General features: G+C 41.9%; 1 protein-coding gene across 8 annotated transcripts in view; it reads left to right on the forward strand.

The window, feature by feature from the left end:
• Positions 1-15274: 15274 nt before the first annotated feature.
• Positions 15275-17275, forward strand: part of LOC308639067 (zinc finger protein 124-like) — a 216794-nt gene continuing 214793 nt past the window's right edge. For 4 of the 8 annotated variants that reach the window (XM_081277044.1, XM_081277043.1, XM_081277050.1 and 1 more), the window contains exon 1: positions 15275-15518. In XM_081277044.1, coding sequence (XP_081133170.1) covers positions 15438-15518 — 81 coding nt within the window. In that variant the 5' untranslated portion in view covers positions 15275-15437. The remainder of the gene's footprint in view (positions 15519-17275) is intronic. The other 4 variants (XR_014019968.1, XM_081277046.1, XM_081277048.1 and 1 more) reach the window with 2 other exon arrangements.

Below are 17275 nucleotides of genomic sequence, written 5' to 3' on the forward strand. Positions count from 1 at the left end.
CCATGTTTGATTGTTTATCCTTTTTTAAAAAAAAAATTTAGTTTGTTTCTCCGTGATTATCTTTCCCCTCGCCCTCTGTCTTTACTGAGGCACTTCCCACTGATGGTTTTGGTTATTGTTTTTCATTTCTTCCTCGTGTAGTGTTTTTCTCAAAATGCTTTGCAATGCTGGTTTTCTGGCTGCAAATTCTTTTAACTTTTGTTTATCATGAAAGATCTTTATTTCGTTGTCATACCTGAAGCTTAATTTTGCTGGATACAGAATTCTTGGTTGGCATCCATTGTCTTTCAGTGTTTGAAATACATTGTTCCATGACCTTCTTGCTTTCAGTGTCTGTGATGAAAAATCCGTTGTTAACCGTATTGGTTTACCCCTAAATGTAATCTGTCTCCTTTCTCTTGTAGCTTTTAATATTTTCTCTTTGTTCTGTATATTGGATATCTTCATAACAATGTGTCTTGGCGTTGGTCTACTGTGATTTTGTGTGCTCGGTGTCCTGTATGCATCTTCAATTTGTATATCTGATTCCTTTTTTATTTCTGGAAAGTTTTCTGTAATTATTTCATTCAGCAGATTTCTCATTCCCTTGGTTTGAATCTCTGTACCTTCTTCTATCCCAATGACTCGTAAGTTTGGTTTCTTCATGTTATCCCATAACTCTTGGATGTTTTTTTTCGTGATTTTTTTACCAGCCTTTCTGCGTTGGCTAGACTCTTTTCAAGATGGTATATTTTGTCTTCATTATCTGACGTTCTGGTTTCTACTTGCTCCACTCTGTTAGTGATACTCTCAATTGAGTTTTTAATTTGGTTTATCGTTTCCTTCATTTCTAGAATTATTGTTTGATTATTTTTTATAATCTCTATCTCCTGATAAAGATGCTTAACTCCTTCTTTTAGTTGTTTATATAATTCATTCTCAATGTGTTCTTTCGCTGCTTGAATTTGCTGTCTTGTATCCTCTTTAAGGTTCCATTCCATCTGTCTAAGGTGTTCCTTGAGGTCTTTATATGACCATATTTCTGATGACTCTAGGTCCTCCTGAATATTTAGGTTGTCCTGCATTGTTTGTACTCCTTTTCTTCCTTGTTTCTTGAAGCTGCTCATGTTGCTTGTTGTTCTGTTTGACTGCTGAGTTACTGTTTATTCCTATAAATTTATTTGATGCTTGGGAGGAAAAGTATTAGAAGGGAAGGGAAGAAGTCACTAAGGAGAATGAGAGTAGGCAGGTAGAATAAAAGTAAGGGGGGATAAGAATAATGAAAAGACAAAAGAAGAAAGAAATAGGAACTAAAAAAAGAAAAAAATTTAAAAAATAATAATAATTAAAAAAATTAAAATTAAAAACAAGATAGAAAAATGAAGATGAAAGAAAAACCCAAATTAAAAAAAAAAAACTAATAAATGCAGTCTTAGAGTTTGATTAACTTCTCTTCCACTAGGTGGCGCTGTGCCCACCAGGTCAAGTCTCTCCTGTCAGTACGCGGGAACCAATCCCTGTGCAGAAGCTCCTCCCAGACTGGGCAAGTCTCCAATCCTGAGTGCCTATGGCCTCCTCTTGTGTCCAATCACTTCCACTTTTCCTCTAGCCAGGCCCCTCTCACCACAGTACTGGCTACAGGCCAGGTCTGCTGCTCCCGGGATCCCTGTTTTCATGAACAACTGGGCACACTCTTCCAGTTTGCCATTCCCTCAGACCCTAAGTTTGTAGAGTTTGGGGCTGAGAATCCTCAGCGAATTTTACTTGCTCACTGGTAGCCACTCCCCCGTAGCTGGTGCAAGAGACCTCAGCAGTCAGCCCTGTCGGGAGCGACAGTCTCGCACTGCGGGGCCGCACCACCTCTGACTCCCTCGGGCTGGCTGTAGCACTCACGGGAGAGCTGGGAGGGGCCCTTAAGGTTTCCCCGATGCATGGAGAGGGAAAGCCAGGGGACCACACACCTGTAGCAGCAGGCTTCAATGAAGTTATCTCCTCCGCTACAGTCCTGCGACACCAGCCCTCCGCCACAGTGGTGTCCCCCGCAAACAGCGACAGTTCGCCTCCCCCTGCCGGGCGACCAACGCAACGGGCGGGTCCCCACTGTCTCTCCCAAGCCCCGCCTGGACCCTGCGGCCACTACCCACGAAGGCCCGGCAGGCATCCACCTCCGTAGGATGGGAAGGGCTGACCAGCCGCCTCAGCCGGATGAATTAATGCTGAGTCGCAGCTGTCTGTCTCAGCTTTTCAGACGCCACTGCGCGGGGCGCGGAGCACGGAGAGGCTTACTCACTTCCTGCCGCCATTTTCCTCTTCTCCTTACAGAAATTTTTTTTTCTAAAGAGAGAGTGAGAGAGGAGAGAGAGAGAGAGAGAGTGCAAGAGAGAGAGAGAATTTTTAATATTTATTTTTTAGTTCTCGGCGGACACAACATCTTTGTTGGTATGTGGTGCTGAGGATCGAACCCGGGCCGCACGCATGCCAGGCGAGCACGCTACCGCTTAAGCCACATCCCCAGCCCCCAGAAATTTTTTTAACAGACATTTTTTTGTTCCCTCTGTGCACCAGACACCAGATAATCAACTTTGCAGAGTCACAGAGACTATGGAACGTGCCCTGGTGCTCATGTGAGTGTTATCTAAAGCACCAAGTGAAACTACAAAAGCAAACACCTGAGAGGGCTGAGTTGTGCCACCCACACATGCACACCCATATTCACGTGCACACGCATGTACAAGATCAAGTCACCCTTTACTACATATTCTCCTTAGTGCAGTTCTTTCATCCTCTCTGTGTAATGTAACTATTGATTTCTTTGACTTTTCTCACAACATTGCTGCCCACTATTTTTTTTTCTCAAAAATCAATTATTACGTCATGTCTTCTCAACTTATTCTTTTGTGTCTTTCTAAAGTTTGCTTACACATTGTGTATGTGAGTTGGGGCCTGTGCACTTCAGCATTCTTGGCAGATTGGCTAAATATCTCTTTTTTCCTCCTTTGCTCCCTTCTTTCCTTCAGATTTCACCCAGGAGTTCTCCACTACTGAGCTTCCCCCTAGCTCTTTTATTGTTATTTTTTGAGATGGGGTGACGCTGGCCTCAAACTTGTGGTCACCCTGCTTCAGCCTCCTAGATGCTGGGACCATAGAGATGTGACCCTTTGTGCCCTGCAACTGGCCTCTTCCTTTTCCTTGGTGCCTTATTGGCCTGTTGATGACTCTGGGACCACCACTGTGTCACTCGTGTTTCTTCTAAGTCTCATGTGTTGTGTTGTAAGTAGGCACATTAAAGGGCATTATAAAAGTTGTAATTTGTATGTATTGTTAGGAGAGGCATCTTCTCCAAATATACTTTGCTCTGTACTTAATTGAGTTGCTTTCTATTTCTTCTCATTCCCTGGTACCAGGGACCCAATCTTGCCTTGTGCCTGCTAGACAGGTGCTCTAGCAGTGAGCACTCCCCTTGCTCAGGTGGTGAGTTTGCTGCTGCTGTGTGTGTGGACCCACTGATGACCACGTAAGTAGATGCAGCACTGCAGGTTTTCCTCCATGTTTTCATCTGGTCCGTTTCTTCTTAAACCTCTTTAACAGCAGGGAATTTTAACCACTGACATCCAATTTAGCTTTTATCACCATGATTAATACTTAGGTGGAATATGCCGGAAAACCCAGGCTGGACTTCTCTCTGTGTTCAGGGAACCTCAGTAGCCCTGGAACCATCGTGTCATGATTTTCTTCATACACAGCATGTGATCAAAACTAGGTAAGGAGGGCCCCAGTTGAATGTCCTAATGTATTGGTGCCCCCTTCTGCACCTAAGAATCTTAAGTAAGCTTCTTCAGAGACCCTCACCATAATGTTCTTTAAAACAAATATCAGAAAAAAAAGATTTGCAAAGAACTCAATATGCGTTAGAATGAATATGTAATTATATGACTGCTTCTTTTCTAGTAAAGCTTGGAAGACATGTGAATAATCTCAAAAATGATTAAAAATACACTTTCTTGAACAACCAAAAAAATTTTTATGTAGACTCCTACAAAAAAAAATAAAAATGAATAAACCTCCACCCCTCCTTACCCCGGGTGTAAAGATAATAAAATTCCAACATAAAGGTACAGAAAATCTTAGGTGATACCCTTCTGAGCCCTGCTGTCAATGACTCTGCTTCCTGAGTCTTCCCCAGGCATCCAGCCTCATATGCCCCACATCACTAATTCAGCCTCAGCTGGCAAAAAATTTCACATGGTAGCCAGGAATTTTTCTTTTAACATTAACAGCAGGGTCTCTGATGGGATTCTGGAGCACTAGTTTCAAGGCTCCCAGACACTTTAGAGCTTCCTTACCAGCAGTCATGACCCATTTGAAGTCCACAGTGGGTGTAGGACCCTGGAGGTGGTCAGCCTTCATGAAGGCAATACCCCTCTTGACCCTACAGCCAGTAAATTTCCAGGGTCCATCTTTCCAGTGCTTGCCCTGTACTGCAAGGGGTTTTGCATGTTGATATAAACTTCTGGGTGTTCTTGCTGTGCTCTGCTGGGGTCATTGTGCCCAAGAGGCTTGGACATTGCTGGTCCTGGGGTCTATTAATGACTGTGGAGCAGGAGGCACTTTTATGGATGCCCATTTACTCCTGGGTCTGATTAACTTCCTGGGCCATGACCACCCAGTCATGCCTGGATCTGCTCTTCACTGCCACCTTCTTCCCTGCACTGCCTGAGCTCAGAGACCCTTCAGTTCTCCACACTCACATTCCTCTTTCCTGACGGCCTTTGTGGACACCAGGAAACATATCCCCTCTTAGCCTCATGGACTCCTGCCAGACCCCACTCTGCACAGGTCGACATGGTGTATCCTGCATGTTTGGCATATCCTCCTGCTGTAGAGTCTTGGTACACTGGACCCCAGGGTCAACCTGGTGTGTGCCACAGGGTGGACTACGCCCTCTGTCGTGTGGAACCCTGGTATACTCTGCCCACACCCTGGGTACCCTGCCAGTAGGAGAGAGGGCCTCCAGCAGAGAACTTGGGTTCTGATAGCTGTGATAGTGTGCTTTAAGGACCTCCATTGACCTGTCCTGTGCCCACCCAGGGGAAGACTGCAGGGCTCCCTGGATGTATTATGCTCCCTGGAACATGCCCCCATTTAGAACTGTGTTTGTGTCATCTGTTACTTGCTGTGATTTATAATTTGTTTTTACTTGTAGTCTGAGGTAAAGACAAATTTCATTCAGCCAAAATTGAGTTGACCAAATGGGACAATGGGTTGGAACAGATTTTTTTTTTCTTGGAGAGCATATTTCTTGATATTGTAAGTGCTGCTGAAATGAAGACTGCATGATTTGGAGGGAATATAAGAAAAGCGAAGCAAGTGAAAACATTGTGACATGGGCTTCTAGAAAGGTACTTTCAGCTGATTCAATGGATAAAAATGAATTTGGACCATTGATCTCAATTTGATGTATTTTTACATAAGAAAAAATATCTTTCCATTATGGAAACAAATTCATGATGGTTAAGGCTGCTTCCATGTGAGGTGCAGACTCTGTTTTATAAATATAACATTATAGATAGGTGTTACAATGTTAGAAGACTGGAACACAGGTAATAAAGCACATGCTGTGGTGGCTTTTTTGACACCCAAGAAAACATAACTGATTTATGTGTCATTCATTATCTCTCTTCTCTCTTTTTCCCAAATTTTATTTTATTTTATTTTTTTTTAAAGAGAGAGTAAGAGGGACAGAGAGAGAGAGAATTTTTAAAAAATATTTATTTATTTTTTCTTAGTTCTTGGTTGACACAATATCTTTGTATGTGGTGCTGAGGAACGAACCCTGGCCGCACGCACTATAGGCGAGCGCGCTACCGCTTGAGCCACATCCCCAGCCCCTTCCAAAATTTTAAATCAGAATAATTATGTCCATCTCATGGTAGGTGAGTCATTGACAGTCCTACAGAAAAAGAAAATGATAGATATTATTGTAGTATTATTTGGTTGTAAATAGTGTGTTTTTACTTGCTAATAACTAAGTTACTGAAGCATCATGGTACATGAGGTTATCAATCTGATCTTTTTTCATGTTGATTTGAAATTATATTTAAAAATAATTTACTTTTCTCAATTTTTTTTCTTTTACTAATTATCCAAATTCATGCCATCATTAAATATCAATTGCTTTATAAATACTCAGAATTTTACCTAAATTGTTTTACAATACAATTGTCTATCCAAATTTGACATAACTGAAGTTCATTTAAAAGTTTTGGTTTTACATTAAGGTAAAGATATATATATAGTGAAAATTTTCAACCATTTTTAAGTGCATAAATTTGTGATATTGAGAGCATTCACATTGATGTATGACCATCACTGCATGCATCTTCAGAGGTTTTTAATCTGTCCAAAGTAAAACTCATGAAACACTCTCTCCCCTTCCCTTAGTCCCAGGCAACTTTCACTCCAATTCCTGTGGCTAGTTCATGACTGGCTTCGGTCATGAAGTATAATCTCTTCAATGTTCATTGTTATTGTGGCCTATGTTTCTGTGTACATTTTTGTCTCCACAGTTAGTTTATCATTGTGTATATGTATCACATTTTGTCATTCACCTCAGGATGGATGTGGCACACAGATAGCTGTTTTACCTTTATTTATTTATCATTACTATTTGTGCGTGTGTGTGTGTGTGTGTGTGTGTGTGTGTGTGTATGTGTGTACGCACCCCACTGGTGAAAATACTGGATTATTTATTAAGTCAAAGATTATTGTTGGGCTGGAGATGTGGCTCAAGCGGTAGCGCGCACGCCTCGCATACGTGCGGCCCAGGTTCGATCCTCAGCACCACATACCAACAAAGATGTTGTGTCTGCCGAGAACTAAAAATAAATAGTAAAAATTCTCTCTCTCTCTCTCTCTCCTCTCTCACTCTCTCTTTAAAAAAAAAGATTATTGTTTTGAGGAATCACTGTACTGCTTAACACATTGACATCACTATTTCAAATTTCCAAAAAACTCAGCAAAGCTTCAAGTTCTATGCACATTTTGTCATTTATTTTTGAATAAGTTTTTTTCTTGTGGATGTGAAATGGCTTCTCATTGTGAATTTGATCCACATTTCACTGATGAGTACGGGTGCAGGATATGTTTTAATGTGTTTATTATGCATTTGGATATCCTTCTTGGAGAGATTTAGTCTTCAAGTTCTTTGTTCATTTTCTAGTTGCTCTTTCTCATTCATGTGTGCACACATAATACTACTTGTGTGGATCTTAATGTTTCATCATGTGAGCTTTCCTCAAGTCTAGTGAACTTTGGCTCTAATATACTATATAAGCCTAAAAAGCACAGAATTATTGGTGGTACTTCTCAAAATTGTCCAATGATGAACTTCATCAAGACTGGAATCTTCTATACTCTTCTGATGTGCATATTCTCAGGATGACAGCTCCTCCTTCCACTTCCACAGATCCAAATGAAAAACCTTGTGTTCAAATTCATTTTTTAAAGAGTCCATAAAGCTATGAGTTTGGTGCATAAGCATCCCAGAAGCACAGAGACATACCACAAATGCTATTTGTGAAGAGCTTCGGCACAGCTGGGAAGCTGCAGTGAACAAAGGCATAGATGTCAGATATGGGAATGACATTTTACTGAACTCTGGAGATTGGATGAAAACCAAAAAGAGACTGGGTGGAAGTGAACAGTGAAAATTCAGAGTATGAATTTCTGTGACTTCGTATGTGAGGTCTTGGCAATAAGAATTCACTGTGAGTTTTAGAACAGAGAAAAAATGATGTTCCCTGACTTAAGATATGCGACACCTGGGAATGTTGTACAAAGAATATTAAAGAAGATAAAAAACATTTTCTTACCTAATAAAACAAAGAAATTTTTGAAGTAAGCCTTAAAAATAAATATAGAAGAAATGAACGATGCTGTGATGATTTTAAAACATTTTGTAATATGGACCACTATTGGATGAATTTAAATGAATTTTCTATGCCTATATCCTGGAAAAATAATTCCTTATACTAATTTATAAATGCATTAGTGGATATACAAGAGGTTCATATTCTACTGAAGTTGTAACAAATGTTATGGTTCACTAAATTTTTAAGTTTCTTAGAAAACATGTTCGTCATAATTAGTCTCAGAAAATATTAATTTTTGAAGAAGAACATGAGATTTCTTTTTGACAAATACAAAAAAACCTGGTACTTAATTTAAGATGCACATATTTAATGAATAACATACATCCTGATTGCAGAAAAAAATTTTCCAAATTGACTTAATAATCATTACTCAACACACTGATTCTTGTTTCTCATACCAAGGTGAACTCTTATAAAGCTCTGTGGCAAATTATGATCAAGTGTCCATTGATTTTATCTTGTTGGAATTGTTTCCATCATAGAGAGTTAGTCTTGTGGGGCACAGTGTCACACACTTAGAACTCCAGTGGACCAGGAGGCTGAGGGAGGAGGATGACAAAGTTTTGCTCATCCCCTTAGTGAGGCCTTAAACAACATAGCAAGACCCAATGTCAAAATAAAAATTAAAAGGTCTGCGGGTGTTGCTCAGTGGTTTTGCACCCCTGGGCTTAATCCCCAGTACCAAATAATAAAAATATAAAAATGGATTTAGTCTTTCCTCTTCATTTGCATTGCTCTCATCTTCCTAAGGGCTCTAATTGACAACCTATCCATGATCCTTCTCACCCTCCTGGATGTCCTCCTCCACACGTTCCTCTATTCCCTGCTTAGTTGGATGTCCCTCATTGATGTAAGTTACATCTCCACACATGTCCCTAAGGTGGCGTTTTCTTTCCTAGTTCAGTGAATGTGAAGTTCAGTTTCTCCTTTCTTTGTTTAATAAGTAGAGATACACTATTCCTGATATCTGTGTTATTTGTTCGTTTGTTTGTTTTGGTACTGGGGATTGAACTCATGGGCACTTGTCCACTGAGCCACATCCCCAGCACAATTTTATATTTTAACGAGAGACAGAGTCTCACTGAGTTTCTAAGTGCCTCACTTTTGTGGAGGCTGGCTGTGAACTTGATACTTTTGTCTCATCTTCTTTAGGGATTACAGGGATTACAGGCATGTGCCATGGTGCCTTGTGATAATAGTTCTTTAAAAAGGGCTTTATCAACTCCTGTGCTCCCATCACATATACACTCCATTTCTATCTCTTACTGCTGATTTAGGGCCATCAATCATTTTTTTCTGCTATGTCTCCATCATTTTGGCCCTAGTTTTTATGAACATCTGGGTCCAGGAGAACACAGTGTTTGTGAGCATTACCTTTTCCTTAGGTTTGCATTAACTGGAATCATTTCTTGTGGTCAAGTCTTTCTTTCTCTGTGTTGTATGCCCTCAGGGCAGAGGAAAAGGCCTACTCCTCCTGCAGCACCCCACTTCACTGTGCACCCTTTGCTTACACTTACCCACAGCCAAGATCCCTCTGGTCTACAGCAGAGGACAAGGTTCTGGCTGTCTTTTCTACCACCTCACCTCAATGCTCAACTCCATCTTCTACAACCTTAGGAACAAAGAGGGGTTGGGTCCCTGAGCAGATGGACCAAGAGGGTCTGGTGTGTGTAATGTAGATAAATTTTCTGCCTCTTTCCCCGGGACTTAGCTACAAGTCCATTCAACAATGCATAGTAACTGAAAATATTACTTCACACCAAGAATGTAGAGACACAAACAATCTAGAATATAAATACACTTTTCAGGTCTGTACAAAATTGTCTTATAACATGTGTAATTTGAAATAAGACTTTAATTGTGTATTGTCCACTACATATAAATATGTGTATTTTCTGCTAATGTACTATCATAGAGATGATTTTTTTTTTCTTGCTCTTGCTGAAACAAGATTGGAAATTGTCTACCTGGATTGGCATTCAGCATAACAATTTCAATATAATCAATTTGTCTTCTAATATTGTTAATTTATTATTCATGCACATCCAAAACAGGAAAAGAAATTTTGTTGAGTAATGGATCTAATCAATAGCAGTACGTTTTGTGTTTTCTTTCCCACATTGTATAATTTAACCATTATCAATTATCTTTCTTTCAATTTAGAAAAATCATTACAGAATTCACCAGAGAACTCATTAGAAATATTAAACTCTTCCTTTTTTGATGTCACATTTCAAACTAATGCTTTTTTGTGAAGGCTGAATGCTAAGCGAATGAACATCAATGAGGACTCAGAGTTGCCAGCAGAGGTTAAGGGTGAGGGCAGGTACGATATAATATGGACAGGCTATGGTTCAGTCTGATGAGCCACATTAGATACACGGAGGACCTACTACCATCCTCCCCATGCTCTGCACACAATCCAGTAACATTCCGCATAGCCATTGCTCCCTGCATATTCACACTGTATGTCAAATGACGCTTTACATTCTACCTGCCACTTCTCATACTTTTATTGAAATGAGTGAGGGAAAGTGAACACTTATACACTAAGATTTTCAGTCACACTTAGCACATATTACAAGATGATCTTAAAAATATTTAATTTGAGAAAAAATAGATTATTTTACCAAGGTTTTCTAGAATATTTCTAACTGGAAAAAGGTTTGGTATAAATTTCTGATGAATCATTGAAAAATAAACATTTTATTATGCAAAATTCACAATTCTCCAAAAGTAATTTATGTTCTAATAACATGTAATTCTTAGTATAAATGAAATTTCTATCTTCCAGGTTTTTAAACTTCAAAAAGAAGCAACACGCACACACATATTGATATTTGGCAGTATTGAGTATCCAAACCACAGATGTGCACCTATGAGGCAAATTTTTCACCTCTAAGGTATACTCTTGGATGTAAATTTAAATACAAACTCATCAACAGTATTCATAGGTTCTCACAGGAACAAGAGAGAAAACCAGCTTCTCACAAGTCTGTTCTCACCTCTTGCACTGTTTTACACCCAAGAGAGGACCTTCCCAAATAAAACCAGACAATGGCTCGCATTTACCAGCAAGGCCTTTAAGGATTTCTGTGCAGAGTGGAATATTAAACATACCACTAGTATTCCTTACAGCCCTCAGTAGCAAGGAATAGTGAAAAGAGCCCACAAAGAGCTGAAGGCTGCCATATGAAAACAAAAGGAGGGAGACAACACCTCCTCACCATCTCCACATGGTATTCTCAAGACTATCCTCTTTACTCCGAATTTATTAACAGTGCCTAAAGGTGATGACTGCACACCTAGCTTCAAATATTGGCCCGTTGATTGGGCCTTCTCATTAACCCCTTTTTTTAATATTTATTTTTTAGTTCTCGGCAGACACAACATCTTTGTTTGTATGTGGTGCTGAGGATTGAACCCACGCCGCACGCATGCCAGGGGAGCACGCTACCACTTGAGCCACATCCCCAGCCCCTCATTAACCCTTAATACAATATAAAGACTCCTTTACCAATCATTGGTAGGAGCCTTCACCACTCATGAAGATAGATAGGGTGTTTGCTTGTGTCTTCCCAGAAAAAAATCTACAGCCCCATCTGACCCTAAATGCCTACCCAACACGATGGCCTCCTGCACAATATAAAAGAGAGGACACAAAAATGCAAGAGGACATGAGGACCCCAGAAAGAGAACTGTCACAGGATCACATGGGGGATATGAAAGGACTAATTCACCAGGCGAAAAATATTGGAGAAAGCCAGGGTCGTGGTTCTAATTCTCCTGTGCAAGTCTTTTTTCTACTTTTATGCAGAGCTCTAACCATCGAGAGTGCCATGGCCCAGGTAAATTGGACCCTGGTCACTAGACCACCCCTTTTTTCTGTGGCTAATTGGGAAGGGGCTTTACCTAAGCTCTTTTTCTAAAAACTCCAACCTCATTGACCCTGAGTTATTCATCCAGGAGGTGAGTGTAACCTGGAATGCCAGCATTTCCCAACCTACTCTGCTCATTTGTATCTCTGTAGCAGACAAAGATACCTATAATCCAAACAGAAGGGCTAAATCATCACAGTGAGGACATATCCAAAAACACAATCTACAAGCAGAAAAAAAAGTGAAATTAAAAGAAAAATTGATAAAGGAGATTGAACACTGAGCAATAATAGTAGTAGAAGACAGGAAATAAATTATTAATGTAATCAGTATAAAGTGTTTACCATCTGATGTCAGGCATGACAATATTAAAGGAGTTCTGAGACCATGGCAAGGTTGTCAAGATATTTTACTATTCATAATATGCAAAGAAAGAAAATTTGTTCATGAGATTGTTGAGAGGCTAAAGGACCAGAGGTGCTTTCGAGAGGCTAAAGGACCAGCGGTATTGTGGATTTCAGTTTCTCACCAATGAACTGGAAGGAACAGGGAATTTTTAAAATAGAATATTGAAGCTAACTAGAATGTCATTTACACAGAGCCTTAAATAAATATTTTAAAGCCTCCAAGTTTAAGTTCCTAGGACATTTTTAAAAATTATTTATTCATTCTGCTTTGTTATATATCACAGCAGAATGTATTTCAGTTCCTAGTACACATTGAGTACAATTTTTCATGGCTCTGATTGTACATAAAGTAGTGTCACATCATTTGTGTCTTTATACATGTCCTTAGGGTAATGATGCCCATCTCATTTCACCATCTTTCTTACCCACATGCCCCTTCTTTTTCCATGTATCCCCTTTGTCTTATCTAAAGTTCTGCTATTCCTCCCATGCTCCCCCCATCCCCTTTGTGGATCAGCATTCTGATATAAAAAAAAAACATCTGACTTTTGCTTTTTTGGGAAATTGGCTTACTTCATTTAGCATAATATTCTCCATCTGCACCCATCTATCTGCAAATGTCCTAATTTTATTCTCTTTTTATGCTGAATAATATTCCATTGTGTATATATACCACAGTTTCTTAATCCACTCATCTATTGAAGAGCATCTAGCCTGGTTTTACAAATTAGCTATTATCATTTTGCTGCTATAAACATTGATATGGCTGTGTCACTCTAATATAATGTTTTAAAATCCTTTGTGTGTAAACCCGGGAGTGGGATAACTGGTTCAAATGGTGGCTCCATTCCCAGTTTGACAAGGAATCTCCATAGAGTTATCCATATTGATTGCACCAACCTGCTCTCCCTCCAGCAATGTATGAGTGTCCCTTTTTCCCCAGATCCTTGTCAACACATAATGTGTTTTGTGTTCTTAAAAGCTGCCATTTTGACTGGAGTGAAAGAAAATTTTAAACTAATTTTGATCTCTAAGAATCTTTATAAAATAAGCTGTGTTTCTCTAAAAAGAGCATAGTGAAGGAAGATGTGAGCTAAAGGGACTCAGGGTCGACCAGGAGCCAGACAGGGCCGGGATCTGTTCAGCTGTGCCTTTGATGTGGAGGTGCACCAGGGCAGAGTAGGATGCTCAGACAGACATCCGTCCAGGCCCCTATGGAAACATGAATATTCAAATTTCCAACTTAAAACAAAGACCTTTTCTCCACCTCCAGCACCCTCTCATGGTGATTCCAACTCTGAGTTGAGGGGGGTGAGCCTCCTGCATGCATTTTCAATCAATACTCACTCCCCAAGGATTTAAGGGAGCCTGGCAATACAGGAAACTCTAGTTTTCTTTGGTAAAAATACAGAACTGATTTGGAATAGTGAAAACAGATTATCTGTCTCAGCAGAAAAAGCAGGGTCCTGCCGAGAGCACCATCACGCAGGTCCCCAGTAAGAAGACACTTGGAATCGGGTCCCCTTGGCTTAGCATGCAGATACCCCAGGCCCTGAGTGCATCCATGGAGCCTGGAGTCCAGCACCCTACAGATTCCAAAGGCAGAGCCTGGTGGAGCTGAACACTCACTGATTCTCTGAGGCGGGTTATGCTATCCCAAGATTCTTCCTGGTGAGAAACTGATGTGACTTCATTTTTTTTTTTTTTTTTAAATAGCCTCTACCTCAGAGCAGGACCTGTCCAAGGAAGGTGTGACTCTTGATCTTGGAAAATCCACACAGCATTCCTAGGCACGGAGCAAGCTCTGTGCTGAGTTGTTTGTCTATAAATAACAGGAGAGATCTGCAGTGCCAGGTGTCTCTGACTCAGCAATGCTACTTCCTGGAAAGTCCAAACCGTGTTTGTGGCCTACACCTTGACCCTGAAACCCATAGCAACCGATTAGCAACCACCAATCAGCTAAAGACAGGGAATATAGGGCTGGGGATGTGGCTCAAGCGGTAGCGCGCTGGCCTGGCATGCGTGGGGCCCGGGTTCGATCCTCAGCACCACATACCAACAAAGATGTTGTGTCCGCCGAAAAACCAAAAAATAAATATTAAAATTCTCTCTCTCTCTCCCTCTCTCTCTCTTTAAAAAAAAAAAGACAGGGAATATAACTGGAATGCCAGGTGACCCCCCTTCCCCAGTAGTCTCAGTGATCCATAACATGTAAGGATACCATGTAGTTTGGTGCTGCACTCTCTTGCAACTCGTCTTGGCCCCACCTCATGAACTCACCAATCCCCCCTACCCAACTTGTTCCCACCAGGGAATGTGCTAATCAATGTTGAGAGTTGTTGTTTGATTTTCCCATGGTGTGAAATTCTTTGAGTGTGATGTTGTGACATGTAGAGTATCTCCCCCCAAACCTATAAAATCTCACTGAACAAAAAATCAGGACTTACTCCCGGGACCGCTGTCTTGGAAAGGGTTGTGAGTCCAGGCTCGAGCTTGCAGTAAAGACTCCTGTGTGATTGCATCAGATTCGGCTCCTGGAGGTCTATGGGGTCCCAGGAATCTAGGATAACAGTGGGAATAAAAAATGAACCCCTCCACCGAACTCAAGCCCCACCCAGTTAAAAAGCTCCAGAAGCCACAAACTCGCTGGGCAGCCAGAAAGGAGAACCTGTCCCCTAGGGCACCGCCCAGGCCAGAGTTTGCAGGTTAATTGAATTTAGCCTGCAGGGCGGGTGGGATCCGGGTGGAAATGCAAGCCAGAGGTTAGGATGGATTGTGGACCCTGGTCCGGGGACAAGATCCTGCAGCAGAGCCAACCGCAGCCTTGGGATCCCCAGAGCAGAGGGGCACCGGGCAACTCAGGCCCCACTCAGGCCCGGGGAGGGGTCTAGCGACGGCCCCTGGGGAAGCTCCGTCTGAAAAGGGCTGGAGCCAGGAATCTGTCACTAACCCAATTTCAGCCAGTGATTGGACGACGTTAGCTGTCAGTCACGATGCAGAGGCGGGCCTGGAGGTCTTCTATTTAGGACGCTGGGAGGAACTGTCCAATCAGTGCGCAGAGGAAGGGGGAGCGCGGGCTTCCGCAATCTCGTGGCTTTTCTTCCTCAGCGACAGGGCTACTCCTTCTCTGGCACCTGAGTTCTCTCCTCAGGGACCGCAGGTGACTCTCGCTCCCTGTGAACCCCGCGATCTCGGGTGACTGGAGGTTCCTCAGAGGACCCCGGGTCACCACGGAAGCCAAAATGGTGAGTTTGCGACCAGGGCTGAAGGCGCACAGTCAGCACCTTCCTTGGGGCTTGCGCGCAGGTGAGCGGCTGATCGCGGTAGAGTCCCCGCTGGCGGGTGGCCCTGGGCCCTGTCCCCTGGTTCCCTGGGTTTGGAAGGGCGGCTCAGGTCCCCGGTGTCCCCTTTGCTCCCTACTGGTGGCCCGACCCACGCTTCCCAACGTGGAGGAAGCAGGGCCACAAATGCACCCTCCTTCTCCCAGGGAAGCTCCTCCGGAGGCTGCTGTAGGTCCCCCAAATTGCAGGCGCCTCCTGCCTCTAAAACCCACCTTCCCTCCACCTCACAGCTCGGCCAGAGGTTCGTTCTTCCCACTCGGTCCAAATGGACACCGTCCGCTCATTGTCACTTTTCATCTAGTGAAATATTGGAAAGAATCTTCCTCCCTCCCTCCGCAGCCATAACTTGCGATCCTTCTGCTTCAGCCTCCCACGTATCTGGAATGACAGTCCTGTGCCACTGTCCCTGGCAAGAAGGACACTTTTGAAAGCATGTGTTTTCCATTTGTTAATATTATACTTGAGGGGAAAGAATAATCACTTACCACTTCCTTGTGTTTGCTCAAAATAACTGCCTTAAAGGGAATAAGGAGGTTGTTTATAGATCCCAGGGATATGGAATCCTGGGCTACATCAATAGAGGATAACTGCTCCCTTTTGTGATAGTCCATGATGTAGAGTCACCCCAGTCGTGTAGTCACTTAAGTGCACAGGGTAATAATGGGGACAAAGGAGGCAAAGGGTCTGAAGATAGCCAGAAACAGTTTTATCTGGCTGCAGCCAGTCTCAGAGGGCACAGCTTTTGCTGTAATCAATCAATCAATCAATACCCTGAACCCTGACTTCAGGTGGTTTTAGGGTTTTATACTCTTCATGTAAGAGGAGGGACTCAGAAGTTCACATTGTAATACTGAGACCCTCGTATAACTCTCAGACCACACAATCTCATTTTATCTCTCATTACATGTATTTCTTTTTTTTTTCTTTGTGTGTGCGTGTGTGTGTGTGTGTGTGTGTGTGTGTGTGTGGTGGACTGCTGGAGATTGATCCGAGGGAAGGCCACATACATGCTTGGCAAGTTTTCTACTACCGAGCTACTCTCCAGCCCAAGAGAATTAGTATTGTAGACTGCTGTTTATTTATTTGCTTGCTTATTGAGTGCTGGGGATTGACGCCATGGAATTGCTCATGCTTAGTTCTCCTCCAGAAATGAATTTCAATTTGTGAGCTGCATTCTGGAGGTGGGCAGGTGTTTTACTGGGGAGTAAACCTACAGGCACTTGACCACTGAGCACATCCTCAGCCCTTCTTCTTATGTATTTATTATTTCTTTTTCTTTTCTTTTTAAATATTTTGTATAGTTGTAGATGGACAGAATACATTTATTTTGTTTGTTTATTTTTCTGTGGTGCTGAAATCATATCCAGTACCTCAAACATGCTAGCAAGTGCTCTGCCCCTCAGCTACAATCCCAGACCCCCTTTTAAGTTTTGATGAAGACCAGTTTCATTAAATTTCTGACTATCTTGAAAAGTTGCTGAGACTGGCCTCCGACTTGCTATTTCCCTGCCTTGACTTATGTAGTGGCTAAATTACAGGTGCACACCACCACAGCAGCAGTTGGAATGACTTTTTAAAAAAATATTTATTTTTTATTTGTAGTTGGACACAATACCTTTATTTTAGTTATCATTTTTGTGTGGTGCTGAGGATTGAACCCAGGGTAATGCATGTCCGAGTTGAGTGCTCTACCGCTGAACCACAACCTCAGCCCCTGGAATGACTTTTGAAGACTTGTT

This window comes from Spermophilus citellus (genome assembly GCF_964194105.1).
Source record: "Spermophilus citellus genome assembly, chromosome: X".
NCBI classification, from domain to species: domain Eukaryota; kingdom Metazoa; phylum Chordata; class Mammalia; order Rodentia; family Sciuridae; genus Spermophilus; species Spermophilus citellus.